Source organism: Zootoca vivipara, chromosome 6, assembly GCF_965207765.1.
Source record: "Zootoca vivipara chromosome 6, rZooViv2.hap1.1, whole genome shotgun sequence".
In the NCBI taxonomy this organism is placed as follows: domain Eukaryota; kingdom Metazoa; phylum Chordata; class Lepidosauria; order Squamata; family Lacertidae; genus Zootoca; species Zootoca vivipara.
In genome coordinates, this window is record NC_142589.1 from 84,276,051 (window position 1) to 84,299,739 (window position 23,689).

The 23,689-nt window shown below is 45.7% G+C and overlaps 1 protein-coding gene across 1 annotated transcript; it reads right to left on the minus strand.

Annotated features, from left to right (window-relative positions):
• Nucleotides 1–1,001: 1,001 nt before the first annotated feature.
• On the minus strand, nt 1,002–15,631 carry LOC148685504 (vomeronasal type-2 receptor 26-like). The gene is made up of 6 exons (XM_088672877.1): nt 15,417–15,631; nt 13,903–14,194; nt 7,965–8,813; nt 6,019–6,237; nt 4,702–4,828; nt 1,002–1,906 (listed from the first exon to the last, which is right to left on the minus strand). The coding sequence occupies exons 1-6, from the start codon at nt 15,629–15,631 to the stop codon at nt 1,002–1,004; spliced, it is 2,607 nt and encodes an 868-aa protein (XP_088529003.1).
• Nucleotides 15,632–23,689: the final 8,058 nt, after the last annotated feature.

Below are 23,689 nucleotides of genomic sequence, written 5' to 3' on the forward strand. Positions count from 1 at the left end.
CTGGCTTCTCTGAGCTTCATTACTTAAGATTCCTGGTAAGATCCCTTCTAATCCCTCTTAAAAAGAATAGACACGAGAATCTGATTAAACTTAATATAAAAGTACTTTACTCACAGATTCATTCAGGTTCACAGACATATCCCTGAAGGCAGGCTTAGGTTACATAACAGCTAGAACTATTCCATAAAGAAGTTAGTCCCAAGTGACTGCAACTAAGCAGTCACTTCTCCAAACACACAGCAATCCATAAAATGGAGAACACACACTGATAATAATAATAATAATAATAATAATAATAATAATAATAATAATAATACCTCGCCCATCTGGCTGGGTTTCCCCAGCCACTCTGGGCGGCTTCCAACAAAACATTAAAATAAAATAATCTATTAAACATTAAAAGCTTCCCTAAACAGGGCTGCCCTCAGATGTCTCCTAAAAGTCTGGTAGTTGTGTTTCTCTTTGACATCTGGTAGGAGTGCGTTCCACAGGGCAGGTGCCACTACCAAGAAGTCCCTCTGCCTGGTTCATAGCTGCCAAGTTATCCCTTTTTTAAAGGGAAATTCCCTTATGCTGAATAGGCTTCCTCGTGAGAAAAGGGAAAACTTGGCAGCTATGGCCTGGTTCCCTGTAACTTGGCTTCTCTTGGCAAGGGAACCGCCAGAAGGCCCTTGGAGCTGGACCTCAGTGTCTGGGCAGAACAATGGGTTGTGGAGACGCTCCTTCAGGTATACTGGAACGAGGCCGCTTTAAAGGTCAGCACCGACACTTTGAATTGTGCTCGGAAACGTACATGAGGCTGTGTGCTCCTCCATGCCAGTACAACAGACCACACCCTCTTCAAGTCTGTCCCAGCTCAGGAGGAAACAGGAAGTCTTCTCCTAAGTGGTACAAAAAACACCCCCTAACATGTCCACTGTAGGAATGTTGTACTTGACTGCTATAAGTTTTACATCCCACGATTTTGTGAAAATTTAACTAGCAGGGAAGATTGAAGTGGGTTAGATTCCTGTTTTCCTCATTAGATGCTCTCTGCTGTTGAGGTTGGGCTTCAGAAGAATGATGTAGCATTTGGGGAGAAAGATGCAAGCCAGGAGACCAGCACCAGAGGCCAAGATGGAGAAGATCTCCACAGCCACCATGATCTTCCCTTTGGTGCTCAGGTAGGTTGGGACAAAGGAGACCCAAACGCTGCAAAAGACCAGCATGCTGAAGGTGATAAACTTGGCTTCATTGAAACTATCAGGCAACTTCCTAGCTAGGAAGGCCACCGTGAAGCTGATGAGGGCCAGGAAACCCATGAAACTCAGGACATTATAAAACATGGTGACGGAACCTTCATTACATTCCACTACAATCTCTCCAGCTATGGAATGGAAGTCCAGGTTTGGAAATGGGGGGGAGGTTGCCAGCCAAACCACACAAATAGCCGTTTGGATGAGGGGGCAGACCAGAACAATAGAATTTGCTGGTTGCCTCGCCAACAGTTTTCTTGCCATGTTTCCCGGCTTGGTGGCCATGAAAGCCAGGACCACTGTGACCGTCTTTGCCAGTATGGAAGAAATGGCAACAGAGAAGACAATGCCAAAAGTAGTTTGACGGAGAAGACAAGTGACCTTCCTGGGTCGACCGATGAAGAGGAAGGAGCAGAGGAAGCAGAGCAGGAGGGAGACGAGGAGGACGTAGGTGAGGCTGCGGTTGTTGGCTTTGATGATTGGTGTGTCCCGTTGTTTGATGAAGGTCGCCAGCATGAGAAGTGTGATCAGAGAGAGGAAGAGGGCAAGGGAAGCTAAAAGAACACCCCCAGTCTCTCGGTATGGAAGGAAGTTGATCTTCTTCAGGAGGCACTGGTCACCGTCCTTGTTTGGGCATTGGTCTTCAGGGCAGCTGGTACACTGAATGGCATCTGGCATAAGGAAACAGTATCCTATATAATAAAGTCCCTGTGTCTCTGCGTCCAGATTCCGTGTGTCCCGTTTTCCGCGCTACTGAGCATGTGCCCCAGGGACACAGGGATTGGACGCAGAGACTGCACGCACACACGCACACACGCTCTCCCCACCCCACCCCCACCCCTCTGCCCTGCACTGGCTCAATAAGCAGTTAAAACAGAGGCCACCAGGTGGAAGGCAGGAGCAGGCAGCAAGGGCCCTAAGCAGGGCAGGCCCTCTCTCAACGTGCCCAAGGGCCTGAGGAGGAAGCCGGGACGACCAAAAAATCGAGGCCCCGGCTTCTCCTCACTAACAGGCCCGAATTTGAGGCCCAAACAGCGCAAGCAACCGGGAGACCCCCGCTGGGCCGGAACGGCCAGGAAAGGCGTGGGGAGGCCACCGAATGCTCAGCGCCAACCGCGGGACCCTCAGAAAGTGCCGGGGCGGGTGCAAGCCCCCCCCCCGGACGGCAAAGCTCCCTCCCGCCCGGATGCAGCAGGCGACTGAAAAACAGCAGCGGAGGCCAACAAAAGTAGTGGGAACCACCCCCACCCCACCCCCGAAAAACTGGGCGTACACCCCGGAGCAGCCGCCTGGGCCGTCCAGGAGAATTCGGCCACTGGGCCCTGGCAGCAGCAGCGCTATTGACAGGGAAAAATTAGGAACCAAACGGCAGCCGTAAAAAGCGCGCAAAAACTGGGTGGGGACGGATCCACACTCCAAACACAAGCTTCGGAGGGGGTAAAGGAAGAAATACCCCCGCACCCCCCAGCCGAGCCCGGGCTGTAAAGGTAAAAAAAGGGGGGGGACTTTGGCTTGGGGTTTGGGAACGGGGGGGGGGAGAAAATTAGGGATAAATTAAGGATCAAAGGGAGGGGAGAAGGAACAATCAATTAGACAAGGAATAAAAGCCCCCCCCACGCCGCTGCCACCGAAAAAGGCCGAATGTTCTAGCGCCCGTTTATTAAATGGGCTGAATGACACTAGTTGAAATATATCACATGTGCCATTTGTGTTTTTGACTGTGGTTGCCACTCTGTCAGGCTTCAGGGAACTGGCTTCCTCCCCTCTTTGGCAGTAGATAAGCAGAACAAAGGAAAAGGAGTCTTCTTACCAGTTAGAAACTTTAATGATCACAGCGAGAGAACAAAGAATCTATTTCCTAGGAAGGGCGGTGCTCCCAATTAAGAATTCCACCCACTTCCTCCATAGTCACCCCCGTCACTCCTGCATCTTGTAACCTGAGCTCGTACCCTCTGTCCTTTCTGTTCTGCCACTTTATCAGCTCTTCTTGACCTTGGGGAGAGCGGATGAATGCTTTCCAGAGACAGTGAATCTGTTAACCCTTTCCCTCCCAGTGCTTCTTCTCCTAGCTGTTCCCCATTCAGTATTTCCCAGCTTCTGCCTTCTGAACTATGTCCCTCTGCAAACCGCCGTTCCAAATCTATACTACTTCCCTGCTCCTGGGAAGATTCAGGATCCATGATCAGAAGCAGGGAGAGGGGGAGGCTCCCACCATTCCTCCTTAGTGCAGGCCTCCTCAGCACAATCCCTGACACACTGGGGTGGGGGTAGGGATAGACCATTCTGTTTTGGATCACAGAGTCAGGGCCGGCTCTAGGTAGACCCCCGGTGGCGCAGGGCACCACGGCGCCGGCCCGCCAGGAGGGCGCCACGAGCTGCGCCCGCCCGGTCCGCTGGTTCGACAACCGCGCTGTGCCTGCCTGCCCGCTGCGCCGCCGCGCTGCGCGCAGTGACCACCCACCGCGCTGGGAAACAGGGGGGCGCCGGAGGGATCCGTCGCTCCACGGCGCCAGGGGCGCTTAAGACGGCCCTGCACAGAGTCAGATTAAAACCCCAATTAGCTGAGTCTTTAACCACAGCTATGGAAACATGTCTTGATGTGAACTGTTTAATCTGGGTTGTATACCACCCTATAAATTGTATACCACCCTATACCTGCAGGTCCTAGGGCGGTTCACTGGATAAAATCACAATATAAAAACACAACATACACAATCAAAATAAAAACAAGAACAACCCAATACGCACCAACCCCATTTTAACATGCTTTTAAAATGTATGCATGTTTATTAAAACAGAGGCTATGAAAATATGGAACAGTTTCTTATAATTATCAGTTATTTAGAACTTATTAAACTATTGATCAGGTGGCGCTGTGGTTAAACCACTGAGCCTAGGGCTTGCTGATCAGAAGGTCGGCGGTTCGAATCCCTGTGACGGGGTGAGCTCCCGTTGCTTGGTCCCAGCTCCTGCCAACCTAGCAGTTCGAAAGCACGTCAAAATGCAAGTAGATAAATAGGAACCGCTACAGCAGGAAGGTAAACGGCGTTTCCATGTGCTGCTCTGGTTTGCCAGAAGTGGCTTTGTCATGCTGGCCACATGACCTGGAAGCTATACGCCGGGTCCCTCGGCCAATAATGCGAGATGAGTGCGCAACCCCAGAGTCGGTCACGACTGGACCTAATGGTCAGGGGTCCCTTTACCTTTACCTTTAAACTATTGATAACTATTCTGATGAATCCCAGAGTAATACTTTAGAGTTGGAAGGGACTCCAAGAGCCATGTAGTCAAACCTCTGCAATGTAGGAATCTTTTCCCCAAAATTTGTGACATCTTTGTGAATAGGTAAAACCATAAACACAAATCCAGGTTGCAGGGGATTTTTTTCACTTCTCTCTCCACAAGCCACCCTTCTCCTAACAACTTCTGCACCTCAATACAGGTTTCTAGATTTGACATACTGTACCTGTCTGGTTAGAAAAGGTGCCTTCTGGGCAACCAATGCACTCATAGCAGCAAACCGGCTTCTCCTCTGGGACTCTTCTGCTCTGCCCCGGAGGACATCTCTTCACACACCTGGCAAATGGGATCTTCTGAAAGGGAAGAGTGAAATTGCTGAGTTTTGCTGCACATGGTCAATGCTTGTCCTGCAGTGAAAAAGGACTTGGAGGGATTTGTTTACCTGAGTGCTCCAAATCTCTTCCATACCTTTGCAAGTTACACAGAACCACAAAAACTAAGGCTGATATAAGAAATGAATCAATTTTTTTCTTTTGTGATTCCCATTTTTTTTGTCCTGATTAAACCTTTGATTGATTTGAAAATATTGTAGCCAGTCCAAAAGGTATTCTTTTATCTCATTGTATTTTTTCAATATTAGCTCATTTTGTTTTTTCCCCAATAAATCCTGGAATGTGGCAATCTTTTGCTCCATATTTAATTTCTTAACAGTTATAACATTTATTGGTGATGTCCACAGGGGGATCCTGGGTTCCAAAATTCCTTTGTATTTTACCCATATTAGGTATAATGATTTTCTTACTAAATGGTTCAGGAAACCCTTGTGGACCTTAACTTTGTCGTAGAGTAGGTAAGAGTGCCAGCCAAATCGATTTTCCACTCTTTCCAGATCTAATATTTCTGGATTTTTCAAAGTTACCCATTCCTTTAACCAGACTAAACCCGCTGCTGCATGGTACAATTCTAAATTTGGGAGAGCAAATCCCAGCCCCCTCTTTCCTGTCTGTTAGTAGCTGGTATTTTATTCTTGGACTCTTACCATTACTTTGTTCTATCCTTTTTCCACTCGGTAAACCATTTTACACCCCCCAGGCTTGGTATGGTTTGAAAATGAATCATTTAGGGGAACATTGTGGAACATGACTGCTTTGCTTTGACTAAATAGATTTTAATAAACCCCCAAAACAAAACAGGACTTGGAAGAGGTGACGGGAGATTCCCTATTGATGGAGAGAGACAATCCGCTTGGGAGTGCCAGATCCATTTCAGAACTTTGCAGTTTCTTTAAATGTTGCAAAAATGAAGACTCAGATCACGTTTCATCAAATGTGTACTCCACATTTCAAGACTAAATGAGATTGTGGTTTGACCTGGTCTGGGGAACAGCACCCCCACAAAGCAGTGTGCAGATGTGGGGTGGAAGGAGGGACCCTAATTTTCCCACTGATCCCACCATGAAAGAAAGGGCAGGTAGCGATGGCTGTGGAGAGATGGGAGCCAACTCTCGTGCTGGCCTTGACCTTATGCCCTAATTCTGCCCCACCTGGGAATCCCACACAATGGTGTCTGGGTTGATGCTGAAGTCCTCGCCTGGCGGAGCCTGAGGATCCAGACCTCCAACTTCCACAACAGCAGAAGAGTCATTGGGGAAGAAGGCCCAGTTCAGGATATCATAGCCAGCTGGTCTCCTGCCACGTTCAGAAAAGGAGACTTCGTCCCCAGCGCTGTTGTTAAACCGAGTCTTCCTCAAAGCGGCAAGAATCTGAAATGGAAGAGACACTCAGAAAACGGGGAAGGGGGGGGGGTGATGGCAAAGTCAGTTTTGCTCCCTTGGATCCACTGGCTTCCGACCCTTTTGAGTCCATGGCTCCCTTGACCAGCCACATTATTTCTGCAGTTCCCTGGTGGAACTCTTTTACACAGAGGTTCTGTTACAAGTAAGTTGGGATTTCCCCATTCCAGCGCCATTTTTGGTGCTCATGTAAGTGGGAGCTCATGTGTTGACGGGAACCTTCAAAGCAGAAAGTAAAAAGCAAAAGCTTTATCGAGCATAGAACAAGGCTACCGTTCACGTCGCCATCTTGGATCCTCCTCCTTGTTGACGGGAACCAAAGCAGCTCCGCTGCTCTGCAGGGCCCCACATGGCAGCCCCAGCCTGCCTTTCTCAAAATTAGGGTGCGCATGGGTGGGGTGGGGATGTGAAGAGGGCAAAACAAGATGAAGATCAGAAGCAGCCATTTTTTGTCCTTGTGGGGAAGGAAAGCAAGAAACACAGCACAGGGCACACAAGCCGACATGGTCCTTTCCTGCAACGTTCTCCCCGTCACCATAAAGCTGGTAAGGAGGACAGTCTATATCAATATATCACAATGCTTAGCTGGGGATATATCACAAAGTTTAAAACCAGCTCCACTCTTATTTCAGACATTGTGATATATCGGTATACCCTGAAGTTGAAAACTAAATCTCGTCCAGCCTTACTGATAAGTTCTGAGGACCAGAAAGAGAACCCAGATGAGTCACATGCAGCCCTAGACCTGAGGTTCCCCATCCCCCAGATGACAGAATCACACTTCAAAAGGACCTTAACAGATTAGACAACTGGGCCAAAGCAAACAAGATGAATTTTAACAAGGGGAAATGTAAAGTACTACACTTGGGCAAAATAAAAAATGAAAAATGAAAGGCACAAATACAGGATGGGAGACACCTGGCTTGAGAGCAGTACATGTGAAAAGGATCTAGGAGTTTTGGTTGACCACAAACTTGACATGAGTCAGCAGTGTGATGCAGCAGCTAAAAAAGCCAATGCAATTCTGGGCTGCATCAATAGGAGTATAGCGTCTAGATCAAGGGAAGAAATAGTACCACTGTATTCTGCTCTGGTCAGACCTCACCTGGAGTACTGTGTCCAGTTCTGGGCACCACAGTTCAAGAAGGATACTGACAAACTGGAACGTGTCCAGAGGAGGGCAACCAAAATGGTCAAAGGCCTGGAAACAATGCCTTATGAGGAACGGCTTAGGGAGCTGGGTATGTTTAGCCTGGAGAAGAAAAGATTAAGGGGTGATATGGTAGCCATGTTCAAATATATAAAAGGATGTCATATAGAGGAGGGTGAAAGGTTGTTTTCTGCTGCTCCAGAGAAGCGGACACGGAGCAATGGATTCAAACTACAAGAAAGAAGCTTCCACCTAAACATTAGGAATAACCTCCTGACAGTAAGAGCTGTTCGACAGTGGAATTTGCTGCCAAGGAGTGTGGTGGAGTCTCCTTCTTTGGAGGTCTTTAAGCGGAGGCTTGACAGCCATATGTCAAGAATGCTTTGATGGTGTTTTCCTGCTTGGCAGGGGGTTGGACTGGATGGCCCTTGTGGTCTCTTCCAACTCTATGATTCTATGATTCTATCCCTGTTGCAGCTTCTGCAACATTCTTGCTGCTCCAATCAAGTCACCAAACTACCGGTAGGCAGTAGTACAAGGACATTACCTGCCATGGCTGGAGTTTTGGAAGACTGTTGACACCTCCCATCCCTGCACGGTTGGATCCAGGTGAGCGCATGGTGTCATGCAATGCGTGGGCCACGGAATGGATGGCGTTGTAGATGCTGTAACTGTGGCCAGTCATGGTCACCGAGAACACGAAGGCCGGCAGGTCCTCTAGTTTTTCCTCTCCTGTGCATTTTCTCTTGCGCCGTGAAGGTATGAGTCCCAGAAACTCACAGTCAAACACAACTCTCCACCAGCGACGGAGGAAGGCATCAGCCTGTGGATGGTGTGGATCTAACTCTGAGAGAAACTGGGCAAATCCTGGCACTTCCTTTGAGTGGATTTGGAAGGAAAGGGCCCCATGGAAAGATTTCAGCTCCTTCCATTGCTTCTGGGAGCCCTCGGTGACGAAATCCCACTGGGCTGCCAGGACCCAAACTTTCCTGGCTGAGATCTTGTTGAGCTTTTTCATGACAGACATGGGAGCCAATAGGTTCCTCATGGTGTTGGAGTCCAAAAAGAGAATCACCACCTGGACGTCGCTCTTGAAAAGATCCGAAACGTGTTTCATCCATATTCTTCCATGCTGCAAAAAAGCCACCGTTTCTGGAATGACCCTTCTGGCAAACGCCACGCAGATATCGTTCTGGGTGAGAAGGGGTGTCAGAGTCTGGATGAAGTTTTCGCCACTGCTCTCCTCCGGAGCAAGGAGCCCGATCCAATTCCAGTGGAAATACAGGAGTAACTGCACTAAACCCCTGTACTGGAGGATTTGGTTGGGGTCAATGTGGAAAAAAGATGGTGAAACCGTTTCGTCTTCCTTGCCAGAGTTGAAGGAGCCATAACCCAGCTGAAAAGAGCAAGAACTGTGCTTTGAAAGTGACCCTTGAGACATAATTTGAACATTCCGTGATGCCTTCTAGGCCTCTCAGTTCCTGCCACCCTATCCTCCATCAAAACTATACACACAACACACACACAAATTACATTTTTAGAACATTTTAACCAGAAGCAGCACCTCCTCCACAGTGTCTTTACTCAAACCTTTTCTACTGCATTCAATCTTTATCTATTACAAAAAGTTCCTCCTCCTCCTCTTCCTCTTCCTCTTCTACCCCGCCCATCTGACTGGGTTGCCCCAGCCCCTCTTGGCAGCTTCCAACATATATGAAAACATTAAACATTTGAGGATTTGAGGATCTACTATGCATCGGCTTGCCTATGTTGGCTCAGAGAGTGGATCTCCTTAGAAGACAAAGAGCTTTTAGAAATAGAAGGGTTTAGGAACACAATGGGGTGGCACGCCTACCTCTTAGCAGAAAATGAAGGGAAATTTAAACACTTCTCGGATCATGTAATTAAAAAATCGATTTTTGGGATTTGGAAAGAATTTAAAAATCTAATTGAACCTAGGACACCTTGGTGGGCCTCCCCATTAGAGATGACCACGATGGGAGGAAAGGGTAAGAATGAGAGTTGGTTGACATATAAAGAATTAACAGTAAAGGAAGGTGATGACTTAGTACTAAAATCTTATGAAGAAATTAAAACATCCTGCGCCAGCTGGCTCCAATATTGCCAACTTAAGAGTTTATTTAGAAAACACAAAGAGATAGGATTCGGGAAAGAGAAATCAAAATTGCAAGAAATTATAATTGACAATAATGTAAAATCTTTATCCAAAAATGTATAAATACTTGTTGGAATGGGAATTAAAAGATGAAGAGATAAAATGTGTAATGATTAGATGGGCCCAAGACTTGGGAAGACCGATTCTTAAAGTGCAATGGGATATATTATGGAAGAAAACAATGAAATTTACACCCAGTGAGGGCATTAAAGAGAATATGCTGAAATTAATGTACAGATGGCACTTGACGCCAAATAAATTAGCAAAATTTTATAAAAATGAATCAAAGAACTGTTGGAAATGCAAAAATGATGTGGGAGATTATTTTCATTGCTGGTGGGGATGTAAAAAAATTAATAAGTTTTGGAAAGAAATATACGAGGAGATGAAGAAAATGTTAAAGATCACCTTCAGAAAAAAACCAGAATATTTTTTATTAAGTTTGTTACCTGAGAACATACCAGAAGGGAAAAAGAATGTTTTCCTCTACTCCTGTGCAGCGGCTAGACTATTAATTGGTCAAAAATGGAAAAAAGAGGAGGTGCCCATGGTTCAGGATTGGCAAGTGAAATTAATAGAGTTTGTTAATCTGGCAAGAATGACTGCAGCAATCAGAAATATACCTAAGCAGAAATCTCTATTGGAATGGGAATGTGTAGAACTTTATTTTAGGAAAAATAATATTAAGACTGAGTTAGCGATCTGCTGGGATTAGAATCACATGGGGAAATAATTATATTTAAAACTTGTAAGGGAATTAAAAGGATGGGTAAAATGGATTTAGTAGAAGAATAATAAAAGGAATTGCAAGTAATAGAGAACTTATAAGGAAAGCGATATATAATTGGTTGGGAAGAGCACTTTTTTAATGTAAATGTATTGATGTTGATTATTTGCTGATTTGTATATATTTTTGGTTTTGTCTGTTTGTTTGTTTTTTGTTTATAGGTTTGCATTTGTTTGTTTATAATTGTGTTTATTGTTTATTGATTTATTGTTTTTAAGAGGAGAAAGAGGTGAGTGGGACGGGAGTTGGGTGTGGTGGATTGCCGATGTTTCTGTTTTTCTTGGTATGTGTAGGGGTTCGGCGTCAGCGTCGTTTGTGCAGGTTCTCTGTTGTTTGTTCGTGCTTCTTTGTTGGTGAGAGAGGTCAGGATTTGTCTTAGAATGTGGTTGTTCATTTATGGTTGGCTGTGATGATCCTTAGTTTCTTGCGTGAGTGGGGAGGGAAGGTGTTTTGATCAAGTTAGCCATATTGATTTGTATGCTGACGGTAAGTTTTTGTCATTGTCCTGTTGGGTTGTATAAGTGATGAAGGGGAACCAAACTGGGGTGAAGGTGTCGTCTTCTGTTTGTCCCCGTGTCAGTTTCAACTTACTGGTTAGTTTTTCTAGCAGGGCTGTTTCCCATACAACTTGGTACCATTGGTCCATGCCCACTCCCGATAAGTCCCTCCAGTGCCTGGCTATGATGCTTCTGGTTGCTGACAACAGATGGATTATAAGTTCTTTATGATTTGCGTGAGCATTGTTATCTTGAAAGATATTTAGTAAAACCAATTCTGGGGTAATTTCTAGCACTTGCTTAGTTATGTTACAAATTTCTTGCATGGATGTCTTCCAGAATGATTGAATTTTAGGGCACTCCCACCACATGTGGAGGTACGTGCCTGTGGAAGTGCATCCTCTCCAACATTTTGATGAGATTCCTGATCGTATTAGTGATAATTTTCGTGGAGTCAGGTACCATCTGTGAGTTAGTTTCAACGAGAGTTCTTTTCTTTTCATTGATATAGATTTGAAAGGGGGTTTCGACCACATTTTAGTCCATTGGGTAGGGTTGATTTCATATCCTATGTCATCCTCCCATTGTCGTTTTATCTTGTCCAGGGGATCTATGGGATTCTGAATTAGTATCTTGTAAATTGCAGATACCATCCCTTTTCCGTGTCCTTTTGGCAATTGGAGGAGGCTTTCGAAAGCTGTCAGGGGTCTAGTTGCTGCCGATTTCACTGTTGGGTTATTTAGAAAGGCATGTAATTGATGTTGTGCTAACCAGGGCATTGGGATGTCTTCCAGTTTGTCCTGTATTTCTTGTGGTGACAAAGGTTTGTTGTCTTTATAAAAGTCTATTAAGCGATGTAAACCTTTGGTTTGCCAGGTCTTCATCTGGAGGTTTTGTGCTGCATGATGGAACAATGGATGGTAAGCCAGAGGAGTTAATGGGGATGGGGTTGGTGATAATTTACTAGTTTCTGCTTTCCATGCTTTGAACATGGTTTGTGTGTATCTGTTGAGTGTTGTGGGAATCTTTCTTAATTTGTTTGGGAGAAATGGATATGCTGTGGTGCAGATATTTTCAATTGAGTCTCTCTCCAGATGTACCCATTGTTTTGTCTCGTCTTCTAGTATATATGGGATTATATGGCGTATTTGGTTGGCGTTGTATTATGTTTCTATGTTAGGGATTCCCCATCCTCCTACTGAGGTGGGGAGGTGAAGGTATTTGGTGCCAATCCTTGGTTTTTTATGTGAGAAAATAAAAGAATGTAATTTTCCCTGCCATTTGCGAAGTTGGGTTGGGGGGATCCAGATTGGGAGGGTTTGGAATAAGTATGTCAGTTTTGGGAGGGTGACCATTCTGACGATGGCTATTCTGTCTGAAAGAGTGAAACTCATACTGTCCCATTTTTTTAGGTCTTTGTTTATTTGTAATTATGGAGGTATAATTTATTGAGGTTCTTGGTTATTTGTACCCCTAGATATCTGAATTTGGTATGACAAAGTTTTATTTTGGTGATATTAGTACGTTCTTTTTGGATATGGGGAGGGGTGTTGAAGCACATGGCTTCTGATTTTCCAAAGTTTACCTGTAGGCCCGACACCATTGCAAATGTGTTGAGTTCTCTGATTAGGGAGGTTGCTGTATTTAAGGGGTCTGATGTTGTGACCATCAGGTCATCTGCAAAGAGCCCTAATTTATAATGTTTGCCTTTTATTTCCACTCCCTTGATGTCTGTGGCTGCTCGGATTTGGATTGCTAGGGGCACCAAGGCTAGGATGAATAGGAATGGAGACAGCGGGCATCCTTGTTTTGTGCCTCTTTGGATTGCTATGGAAAGTTGTCCTTTTTGAGAATGCAGGACTCGGGATTCCCTGGACTTAGCATAATGCAATAATACCCCTCCCCCCCAAAAAAATAATTTTTATTTAACATAATGATTCAATATTTTTCACTCTGCCATTTCCCCCTCCTCCATGTATCTAAAGTTTGAATGACAGTGTTCTTGAAGCTACGAACATGAGTTTGACCAAACTGCGGGAGGCAGTGCAAGACAGGAGTGCCTGGCGTGCTATGGTCCATGGGGTCACAAAGAGTCGGACACGACTAAACGACTAAACAACAACATTATCTGGGTCAACAAGGTAGTTTAGGAAACTGCAACAGGTGAGTAAATTTTGTCAACTGTAGCCAAATTTGCTCTGGCAGCTAAAAGCTCTGTTATGTCAGAGGAAAGCCTTGCCTTGCCCTCCGCTGTACATTGTAAAAGCCTTTGGCTATACAGTACAGTACACAATAAATTGATGGAGGGGGGAGTAAATGTTGGGGCAGGAGTGCTTCATCGTCTTTATAAAAAGAATTCTTCTCTCACAGAGAGAGGTGGAATAATACCACCAGTACAGTCATACCTCGGTTTAAGTAAGCTTCGGTTTGAGTACTTTCAGTTTAAGTACTCCGCGGACCCCTCTGGAACGGATTAATCCACTTTCCATTACTTTCAATGGGGAAGTTCGCTTCAGGTTAAGTACGCTTCAGGTTAAGTACAGAATTCCAGAACCAATTGTGTACTTAAGCTGAGGTACCACTGTAATATGCAATGGGATTATAACTAGGACATTCATTCATTGGGCTGGAGAAAGAAACTAAGGGATAAAAATGGATAAAAAATGAGATAAGAGGGAAGGCTTCTCCACAGGGATGGGTAAGTAGGCATTAGGATCAATCGTACAATATCTGATCGTGATTCATTGTCAACAGCTTTATGAGGCACTTGAAGGCCAAAGACCAAACTGACCACTAACCATCACAGTCATAGAATCATAGAGTTGGAAGGGACCCTGAGGATCATCTAGTCCAACCCCCTGCAATGCAGGAATAGGCACCTGACTCTTTCCGAGATTGAACCTGCAACCTTGGCATTATCAGCACCACGCTCTAACCAACTGAGCTATCCAGGCATTATAACAGATGCAGTTTACAGAGAATGGGTTTTTGTATCTTTATAGCTTCTGCTAGTGGTTCTCCTCACCTGTGGGATCTTGAAGGAGCCCAGGATGGATGCCATCTGTCTTGAAGTCGTGGGGTCTAGGCCCCCAATGACGGACAACAGCTGGTCCCGACTGTCGCACTTATAGTTAGGCACCATTTGTCTCCGCGTAGAGAGCAGAGAGAGGGTGGCCTCTGTGGTCTTGCTTGCAAAATTGCATTCTGTGTAGATACGGGAACCCAGAGTGACATTGGGGAGGAGAGTCCGGTCCTCGTTGATCTCTTTGATAGCAAACTGCAAGGCCAGGATGTACTGGTAGTTTTTGGGGACAAGCCTGCGATGCGAGTGAAATGGTTATGGGTGGAATGATAGAAAAGTTGAGCCCTGTATCAGGAAGTTTTCAATGTTTGATGTTATATTATGTTTTGATATATGTTGGAAGCCGCCCAGAGTGGATGGGGCATCCCAACTAGTTGGGCGGGGTATAATAATAATAATAATAATAATAATAATAATAATAATAATAATAATGGAAGAAGCCCGGAAAATCGTGGAAATGGGTTTAACTGGGAAGAGATAGAAACATTTGAATCTCACAAAATTAACAGATGTTGAACAATAAGGAAGCAATTGGATACAAAGCAGTGATTTCTTACTAAATGAAATGGTGACATTGGGAGGGAGAATATATAGCAAATTGCTGTAGAGATATTTTACTCCTTACAACAGTGATGGGCAACCTTTTGAGCTTGGTGTGTCAAAATTTGCCAAAAAACCGAGCATAACTCGGGTGGTGTGTCACTTCGAGAAAAAAACCCCATAATTTCGTGATATTTATAGTTTAAATAACAAAAATGTATAATTGTAATATATAACTGTATTTAATAAACCCAAAACTAATTATTTAACCAAACCAAACCAAAAACCCCTTATTTATCACAAAGTGTCCAGACTTGTTGAGCTTTTTGGGGGGAGCTGCTGACCAAAGTTTGGGGAGGGATGCCCCAAAGCTGCTGCACTTTTTTTGGGGGGGGGTAAAGAGAACAGAAATAAATGATGAATAATACCTTCGCTGGAACTAACACGCAGCACCGACATAGTCTGCTAAAGCGCCAAAAAACCCAGCACAGAACGGGTTAAAAAACAAACGCTGTTACACCTAATCATAGTCTGCCAAAGCGCCAGAAAAAACAGCACAGAAAGGGTTAAAAAACCAATCTCTGGCTACCAGCAACAACAACAACAACAAAAATGATCCGGGTTTTAACAGTGGAGACAAGCTGTAGGAGGAGCGGGAGAACAAATGGGGGAAAAACAACAACAACAGTGAGAATGGGCTGATGGGCCGTGTGTCAGCAGTGAGGGCTCTGCATGTCACGTCTGACACGCATGTCATAGGTTCGCCATCACTGCCTTACAACTTCCACAGCAGATACCACCCTACTACTGCCCTACCATGGGAGGTCCCCAGAACAGCATTCCAGTTTGGTTTGGGGGTGGGGGGAGATCAACCCAGTTTCCAACTCAGAGCCCTCCCTACCTGTCTGAAAACTTACTTTAACTCAGGACGGTCCTGTTCTCTGGAATACTCTTTAAAGGATGGGTCTTTGACCACGGCCCTGAAGAGGGGTAAATTCCCGCCCACAATGAGATCTCCCTCCCTATGGAAGTTTTCATAGAGTTGAAAGGGCTTCATAGATCGTATCTGCGTCCTCTTCGTCAAGCAGCTGCCTTGAGGCAGGAGCAAGGACAAGAGCAGCAACCGAATCATCAACAGCTCAAAGAGATATTAGATTCCCCTTGAAACAACAATTGCACCTTTGCAGAACCTGATTTGAAAACTACCAATTTCAGCTGGGGGGTTAGGTCAGAGAGATAAATACGCAGGCTTCAAATGGAGTAGCTCAACATGATTGTTTTTCTTATTATCACAAGACTGTTTTGTGTCCTGTGTTTTGCTTTATTATTGACTTGATGGGTGTAAGCCTCCAGAGGTTCAACAGGAATGACTGTTATTGTGATAATTTCAGGGAAGAGAAGAGAATTCATGGTGTAAGTTCTTTTTGCACCACCTTCGGAGAAAATGACTAACATGTTTTCTGGAACCGTGGAAATTCACTGTAGGCCATACCAGCCTGGGTGGACCACTCTCCTGGCAAGCCTATCAAAACTATTCATTCAAATCAAAGGGACTAGAATCTTAACTTTGCTTTTTAATGGAAAGGTCCATAGTTCAATATCTGAGTGTGACCACTTTGCATGCAAAAGGTCCCAGGTTCACCTTCCAGGAAGGGTTCCTGTCTGAAAATATGGAAGTGCCCATGTTTGGTATAACAATTTTATTGAAAGGTGTTGTTTTTTTTTACACATTAAACAATAAAATTCAACCTCATGTATAAGAAAATGCAAAACACAATTGTATAGAAAAGAAAAAGAGGGAAAGGAATAGAAAAGGGGTAACTAAAAAGACCCTTTATCACATTTATATTAGATTAGATTAGATTTCTTTATTATCATTGTGTAATTACAATTAAATTGGATGCTATCCCGTAAAAACAAAAGCAAGAAACAAAACAAAAAACACATTTTCAGCCACACATCACATGCCTACACAACTCTTCGGGTCAATTATTAAGTTACAGTATTTAAGATGAATATAGCTTTTGGGTAGAAACTGTTTTTTTAGTCTATTTGTTCTTGATTTAATTGTTCTATATCTCTTGCCCAAAGGCAGTAGTACAAAAAGACTATATCCTGGATGAGATGGATCCTGTAAAATATTTTTTATTTTTTTGAGGCAATGGGAATTGTATAGATCTTCCAAAAATGGGAGGGGATGACCAATAATCATTCCGGCTGTGGTTATGACCTTATATAGTGCATATCTTATCATTTATCCACACACAGAAAAGCAGACTCTTCTCTGTCTCCCACCCTGACAAGGATCCTTCCTACCCGACTTTTCTTGCAAGTACCTCCCACCTCCACTTGTGCAAAGGAGAGTGAACATTAACAACAGGATAATATGGCTACTTTCCTTGTGGTTTATTTATTGGATAACTTCAGTGTGTTAAATTCCCTAATGTATTTTTTCTCATTAGATGCTCTTTGCTGTTGAGGTTGGGCCTTACTCCCTGAGAACTACAGGTGTCTAAAATCTTGGCCTAATTTGGCAGCTGCCCCGTATCTATCCAATATTACTTATGAATCTTATAGATGGGCCTTCTCCAGAGCTCGATTTGATGCGATGCCTTCAGCTGTGTTACACGGCAAATTCTTGCGTGTATACCAATCAATGAGCGCCTTTGCCCATGCATGTCCAACGAGGTGGAATCTGTTAATCACATTCTTTTATTTTGTGAACTCTAAGGTGAAGAACGAACGCGACTCATTTTACCCCTATTATCAAAATTCACACCCTTGCAATATTATCTGGAATCCCCCCCCCCCCGGAAACATTACATTTTGGAAGATTCTTTGAGCTCAGTATCCTATGCTGTGGCCAAATTTTGCACCTTAGCTACTAAAAAACGCAAATCTCTTTTATTGAATAACATATTATAACAATTTGTCCTGCCCTCCGATGATGATATTGCTGATCTGTTTGGAGTTGTTTGTTTTAAATTGCTGGCTCTTGCTGTAATAAAATTGACTGACTGACTGACTGTTGAGGTTGGGCTTCAGAAGAATAATGTAGCATTTGGGGAGAAAGATGCAAGCCAGGAGACCAGCACCAGAGGCCAAGATGGAGAAGATCTCCACAGCCACCATGATCTTCCCTTTGGTGCTCAGGTAGGTTGGGACGAAGGAGACCCAAACGCTGCAAAAGACCAGCATGCTGAAGGCATAGCTGTCAACTTTCAGATTTGAAAATAAGGGATCAGCAGCAGCCTCACCTGTCCCGGGGACAGTCTATGGTATATCTAACAATCCAGGATAGACTCAAATTGGTCTGTGGTCATTTAATAAACTTTGATTTGATTTGATACAGGATAGCAGCTGTGGGTTAAACCACTGAGCCTAGGGCTTGCTGATCAGAAGGTCGGCGGTTCGAATCCCTGTGACGGGGTGAGCTCCCGTTGCTTGGTCCCAGCTCCTGCCAACCTAGCAGTTCGAAAGCACGTCAAAATGCAAGTAGATAAATAGGAACCGCTACAGCGGGAAGGTAAACGGCGTTTCCATGTGCTGCTCGGCTTTGTCATGCTGGCCACATGACCTGGAAGCTATACGCCGGCTCCCTCGGCCAATATTGCGAGATGAGCACGCAACCCCAGAGTCGGTCACGACTGGACCTAATGGTCAGGGGTCCCTTTACCTTTACCTGCGGGAAAACGGCGCTGGAATAAGGGAGTTTCCCGCAAAAAAGGGGGAGGGTTGACAGCTATGGCTGAAGGTGATAAACCTGGCTTCATTAAAACTACCAGGCAACTTCCTTGCTAAGAAAGCCACCAGGAAGCTGACGAGGGCCAGGAAACCCATGTAACCCAAGGCGGAGTAAAACATGGTGAGGGAGCCTTCATTGCATTCCACTACAATCTCGCTGGGTAGAGAATGAAGGTCCCAGTTTGGGAAGTGGGGTGAGAAGTGACCAGCCAGACAGCACAGAGAACAGCCTGGATGAGGGGACAGGCCAGGACAATCAAAGTTGCCGTTTGCCCCTTCAACGATCTTCTGGCCAGTTTTCCAGAACTACTGTGACTGTTTTGGCCAATATGGAAGAAATGGCAACAGAGAAGGCGATGCTGAAAGCCGTCTGTCAGACAGTCCCGGTTGATGGGAGATTTCTGTAAGGCAGGCATCCCCAAACTTCGGCCCTCCAGATGTTTTGGACTACAATTCCCATCATCCCTGACCACTGGTCCTGTTAGCTAGGGATCATGGGAGTTGTAGGCCAAAACATTTGGAGGGCCGCAGTTTGGGGATGCCTGCTGTAAGGGAAACTGGAGGACAATTGTGACGGAGAGAGGTAAATTACCCTCCCCCCCACACACAATCAGGTCCCCTGGCATATAATAATCTTCCTGGACTTGGAATGGCCTCGTCAGGTCACAGGTGGGTCTCAGCGCCATCAGGATTACTTGAGTCAGGGGCCAAAATAACAGCAGCAGCCAAATCATCATCAACAGAGAGAGACTTCTCTTCCTAGAGTGGGCAGTCGGGAGTTTGCAAGAATCCTCAGAGTGCAGGATTCATTTTGCAGGGTCCAGGAGGGTCTTCAGGTCTTAAGGACTAGCATCATGCCCATCTCCAAAGGGACCTGGGTGCCTTGTGGTGTAGTGTGGTGTAGTGGTTAAGAGCGGTAGACTGGGGAACTGAGTTTGCGTCTCCGCTCCTCCACATGCAGCTGCTGGGTGACCTTGGAATAGTCACACTTCTCTGAAGTCTCTCAGCCTCACTCACCTCACAGAGTGTTTGTTGTGGGTGAGGAAGGGAAAGGAGAATGTTAGCTGCTTTGAGACTCCTCAGGGTAGTGTTAAAGTGGGGCATCAAATCCAAACTCTTTTTCTTGAGTGTACATGCTTGTTGTCCTGGAAATATTTGTTACTCACTTGAGAGGTAGCCGCTGAAAATCCACAGGGGTTCTGCGAGAATTGCCGCTCCATTTTCTGCATAATTCTAAGGGAGAAAAATAATCACAGGCTACTGTGCTGGATTCCCTCTGCATGTCTCCAGGAAGAAAACAGATTTTTGAGACCGCAGCTGGGTCTCCCTCTTCTTGTTTGTTGAACCCTTGAGGTTATCTTTGTGTTATCCTTCTAAATATCAGTCCCTAGTATTTTACCTAACAAGAGATCTCAGTGCAGCTTTTGCTGCTGACCACCTATTTTCAGAGATACAAAGGTATCTCTGGAGAGTAGTGACTAGTGGGGTGCCACAGGGTTCTGTCTTGGGCCCAGTCTTATTCAACATCTTTATCAATGACTTGGATGATGGGCTTGAGGGCATCCTGAGCAAGTTTGCAGATGACACCAAATTGGGAGGGATGGCTAATACCCCAGAGGACAGGATCACACTTCAAAATGACCTTAACAGATTAGACAACTGGGCCAAAGCAAACAAGATGAATTTTAACAAGGAGGAATTTAAAGCACTACACTTGGGCAAAAAAAATGAAAGGCACAAATACAGGATGGGTGACACCTGGCTTGAGAGCAGTACATGTGAAAAGGATCTAGGATCTAGGAGTCTTGGTAGACCACAAACGTGACATGAGTCAACAGTGTGATGCAGCAGCTAAAAAAGCCAATGCAATTCTGGGCTGCATCAATAGGAGTATAGTGTCTAGATCAAGGGAAGGAATAGTACCACTGTATTCTGCTCTGGTCAGACCTCACCTGGAGTACTGTGTCCAGTTCTGGGCACCACAGTTCAAGAAGGATACTGACAAGCTGGAACGTGTCCAGAAGAGGGCAACCAAAATGGTCAAAGGCCTGGGAACGATGCCTTATGAGGAACGGCTTAGGGAGCTGGGTATGTTTAGCCTGGAGAAGAGAAGGTTAAGGGGTGATATGATAGCCATGTTCAAATTTATAAAAGGATGCCATTTAGAGGAGGGAGAAAGGTTGTTTTCTGCTGCTCCAGAGAAGCGGACACAGAGCAATGGATTCAAAATACAAGAAAGAAGATTCCACCTAAACATTACCGGTAGGAAGAACTTCCTGACAGTAAGAGCTGTTCGGCAGTGGAATTTGCTGCCAAGGAGTGTGGTGGAGTCTCCTTCTTTGGAAGTCTTTAAGCAGAGGCTTGACAGCCATCTGTCAAGAATGCTTTGATGGTGTTTCCTGCTCGGCAGGGGGTTGGACTGGATGGCCCTTGTGGTCTCTTCCAACTCTACGATTCTATGATTCTAAATAATGACGTTGCTCCAAATAAAGTCCCTCCAAATGAAGGCCCTCTCCTATTCTATGCCACTCTGGCACCGGCTAACCTGAGCTTTCTGCCTCTGAGCATTCTGTTCCACTACTTTCAATGCCCTCCTGGTCCTGGGGGGGGGGTCAGGAATGCTTTCCAAGGACACTGAGTCTGTCAGCTGTCTCTCCCCTGGTGCTTCTTCTCCCCTCTGCAGCCTCTGAACTATGATTTTCTGCAAACCACTGATCTAAATCTACACTGTCCTCCTCTTCTCGAGAAGGTTCAGGAAAAGGGGGACGGCCCCCACCTCAGTCCAGCCCCTGACAGGCGCAATGTGTTGGGATAAAGTAAAAGCAAGCTTTATAAGGACATCATTTGCAGCCAACCCTGTCAAGTTCAAATGTATAAAGGTAAAGGGACTGGGGTTGCGCGCTCATCTCGCATTATTGGCCGAGGGAGCCAGCGTTACAGCTTCCAGGTCATGTGGCCAGCACGACAAAGCCCAGCGCCGTCTTAAGCGCCCCCGGCGCCCTCCCGCCCCGTTCCGGCGCCCTCCCACCCCGTTTCCCAGCGCAGTGGGTGGGTGGGCGCCGCACACAGCGCGGGTGCAGCAGGCACAGCTGCGCGGCGGACCGGTCGGCCAGCGGGTGGGCGCAGCTCGCAGCGCCCTCCTGGCAGGGCGGCACCATGGTGCCCTGCGCCACCCAGCCTGCACGTAGGGCCGGCTCTGACAAAGCCACTTCTGGCAAACCAGAGCAGCACACGGAAACGCCTATTCATCTACTTGCATTTTGACGTGCTTTTGAACTGCTAGGTTGGCAGGAGCTGGGACCGAGCAACGGGAGCTCACCCCATCACAGGGATTCGAACCGCCGACCTTCTGAGCAGCAAGCCCTAGGCTCAGTGGTTTAGCCCACAGCGCCACCTGGGTAATGCACTGCAAATTGCAAACCCTCCAACTGCCCCTATTTTCCAGAGAAAGTCCCGGATTTACAGAAGCCGTCCCAGTTTCAGATTTGATCCCGGAATGTCCCGCTTTCCCTTAGGATGCCCCTTTTTTCATCAGAGAAATGTTGGAGGGTATGGAGTTATGCGACCCCCAAGCCTTGTATATGGAAGGTTTGTTTTAACTGTTTAATATTTCATTATTTTTAATGTTTTATTATCTTTTTATATATACACAGAGTGGCTTCCAACATATTATAAATTATAAATTTTATTATTATTATTATTATTATTATTATTATTATTATTATTATTATTATTGAAATGGAGAGTGTAGCATTATGCTGCTGTCCAAAGAAAATATTTTGTTAAATAAATAGGTCTTGGGGCTTTCATTTAAAAAAAAGAATTATTCCTGCCTTTGCATAGGAAATGTAAATATTTACATAGGAAATGTAAATATTGTTGTCATTTCTTTGCAGGATGAAGGCTGTGTTTTCAAATTGTCCAACCGAGCGGTCAGGATCGATAGCTATGTAAATCTTCCAAGAAATGATGAAGGGTCCCTGGAACAAGCTGTGGGTACTGTTGGTCCAGTGACTGTTTGTTTGGAAGCTTCTTATTTCCAGTTTTACAGCTCAAGTAAGGTGCATTATTATTATTATTATTATTATTATTATTATTATTATTATTAGTCTATTCAGATGCCCAACTGGGCAGCCTGAATACAGCAGTACCATTCCTAGAAAGTCCTGTCCAAAGACCATTGGAAATACAAATTGCAGAGCAAGTGAGATCATCTTCTGAGGCCCTCCTTCTTCATGTGCCTCCTCCCTGTGAGGTCCGGAGGGTGGTGACATGAGAACGGGCCTTTTCTGCAGTGGCTCCCCATTTGTGGAATGCTCTCCCCAGGGAGTCTCACCTGGTGCCTTCATTGTGTACCTTTAGGCATCAGGCAAAAACATTCCTCGTCATCCAGGCCTTGGGCTGATTATTGGGGGGGGGCAGTTATTGGTTTGTTTTTGTTTTTATTATGAACTTTGTGGTTTGTTTATCATGTATTTCTTTCTGTTGCGAGCCATAAGGCAGTATATAACACACAGGGCTGCATAACACACAGCTGGCTCCCATTTCCTTACTCCAAAGGAGACTGGGAGTCTAGGAGAGCAATGATGACAAGCCTCTCCCCCAGCCTCCCTGAAGTACCAACTGCTGGTTCAGGTCCATAGCTGCCAAGTCTCCTGTTTTTCACGGGAAACCCCGTATTTTAAACCGTTTCCCGCTGGCAGCCCGGATTTGGAAAAATCCCGTAAATTCCCCGGATTTCCTACCTGCCAGGGAGGCTCCATTTGGGGCCAATTTCCGGTGCCCAGACATGGGTAGCATGACTTCCGGTGCCGCTCCGCCCATGCCTGGGCACCGAAAATCAGGTAGAGCGGCACTGGAAGGGTTGCTTCTACGCATGTCCAGACGTGCGTAGAAGTGACTTCCGGTGACGCCTGCGCCCGATTTCCGGTGCCCATACATGGGTAGCGCAGCACCGGAAGTCGCTTCTTCTGGTGCTGCACCGCTGCTGATCCCACATTTTTCAGCGGGAGAATTGGCAGCTATGTTCAGGTCTCGCTGCATGCAGCAGGAAGGTGCTGCCACTCTTCTGCAATTTGCGTTCTTGTTTTGACCCCAACCCCAACCCCAACCCCAACCCCAACCCCTCCTTTGTGCAGGAATCTTTAGCTATATATACTGGGTGCGGGACAGAAATGAACCATGCCATGCTGGCTGTTGGCTATGGGTCTGAAAACGGGACTCGGAGACACCGTTGATGGAATCTTTCGAGGAGTTGGAGCTGGAGTTTATAAGTGGTCCATGTTTCGTGGACCACTACCCTGTGTAAGCTGCCAAGGACTCCTATTCCTTCCTCCTGGAATCTTCTAAACTTCAGAGCAGTGGCTCTTCTTTTGTGCCTCCCAAACAGAGCAGGAATGGCAGGGCCGTCTTAAGCGCCCCTGGCACCGTGGTGCGCCGGATCCCT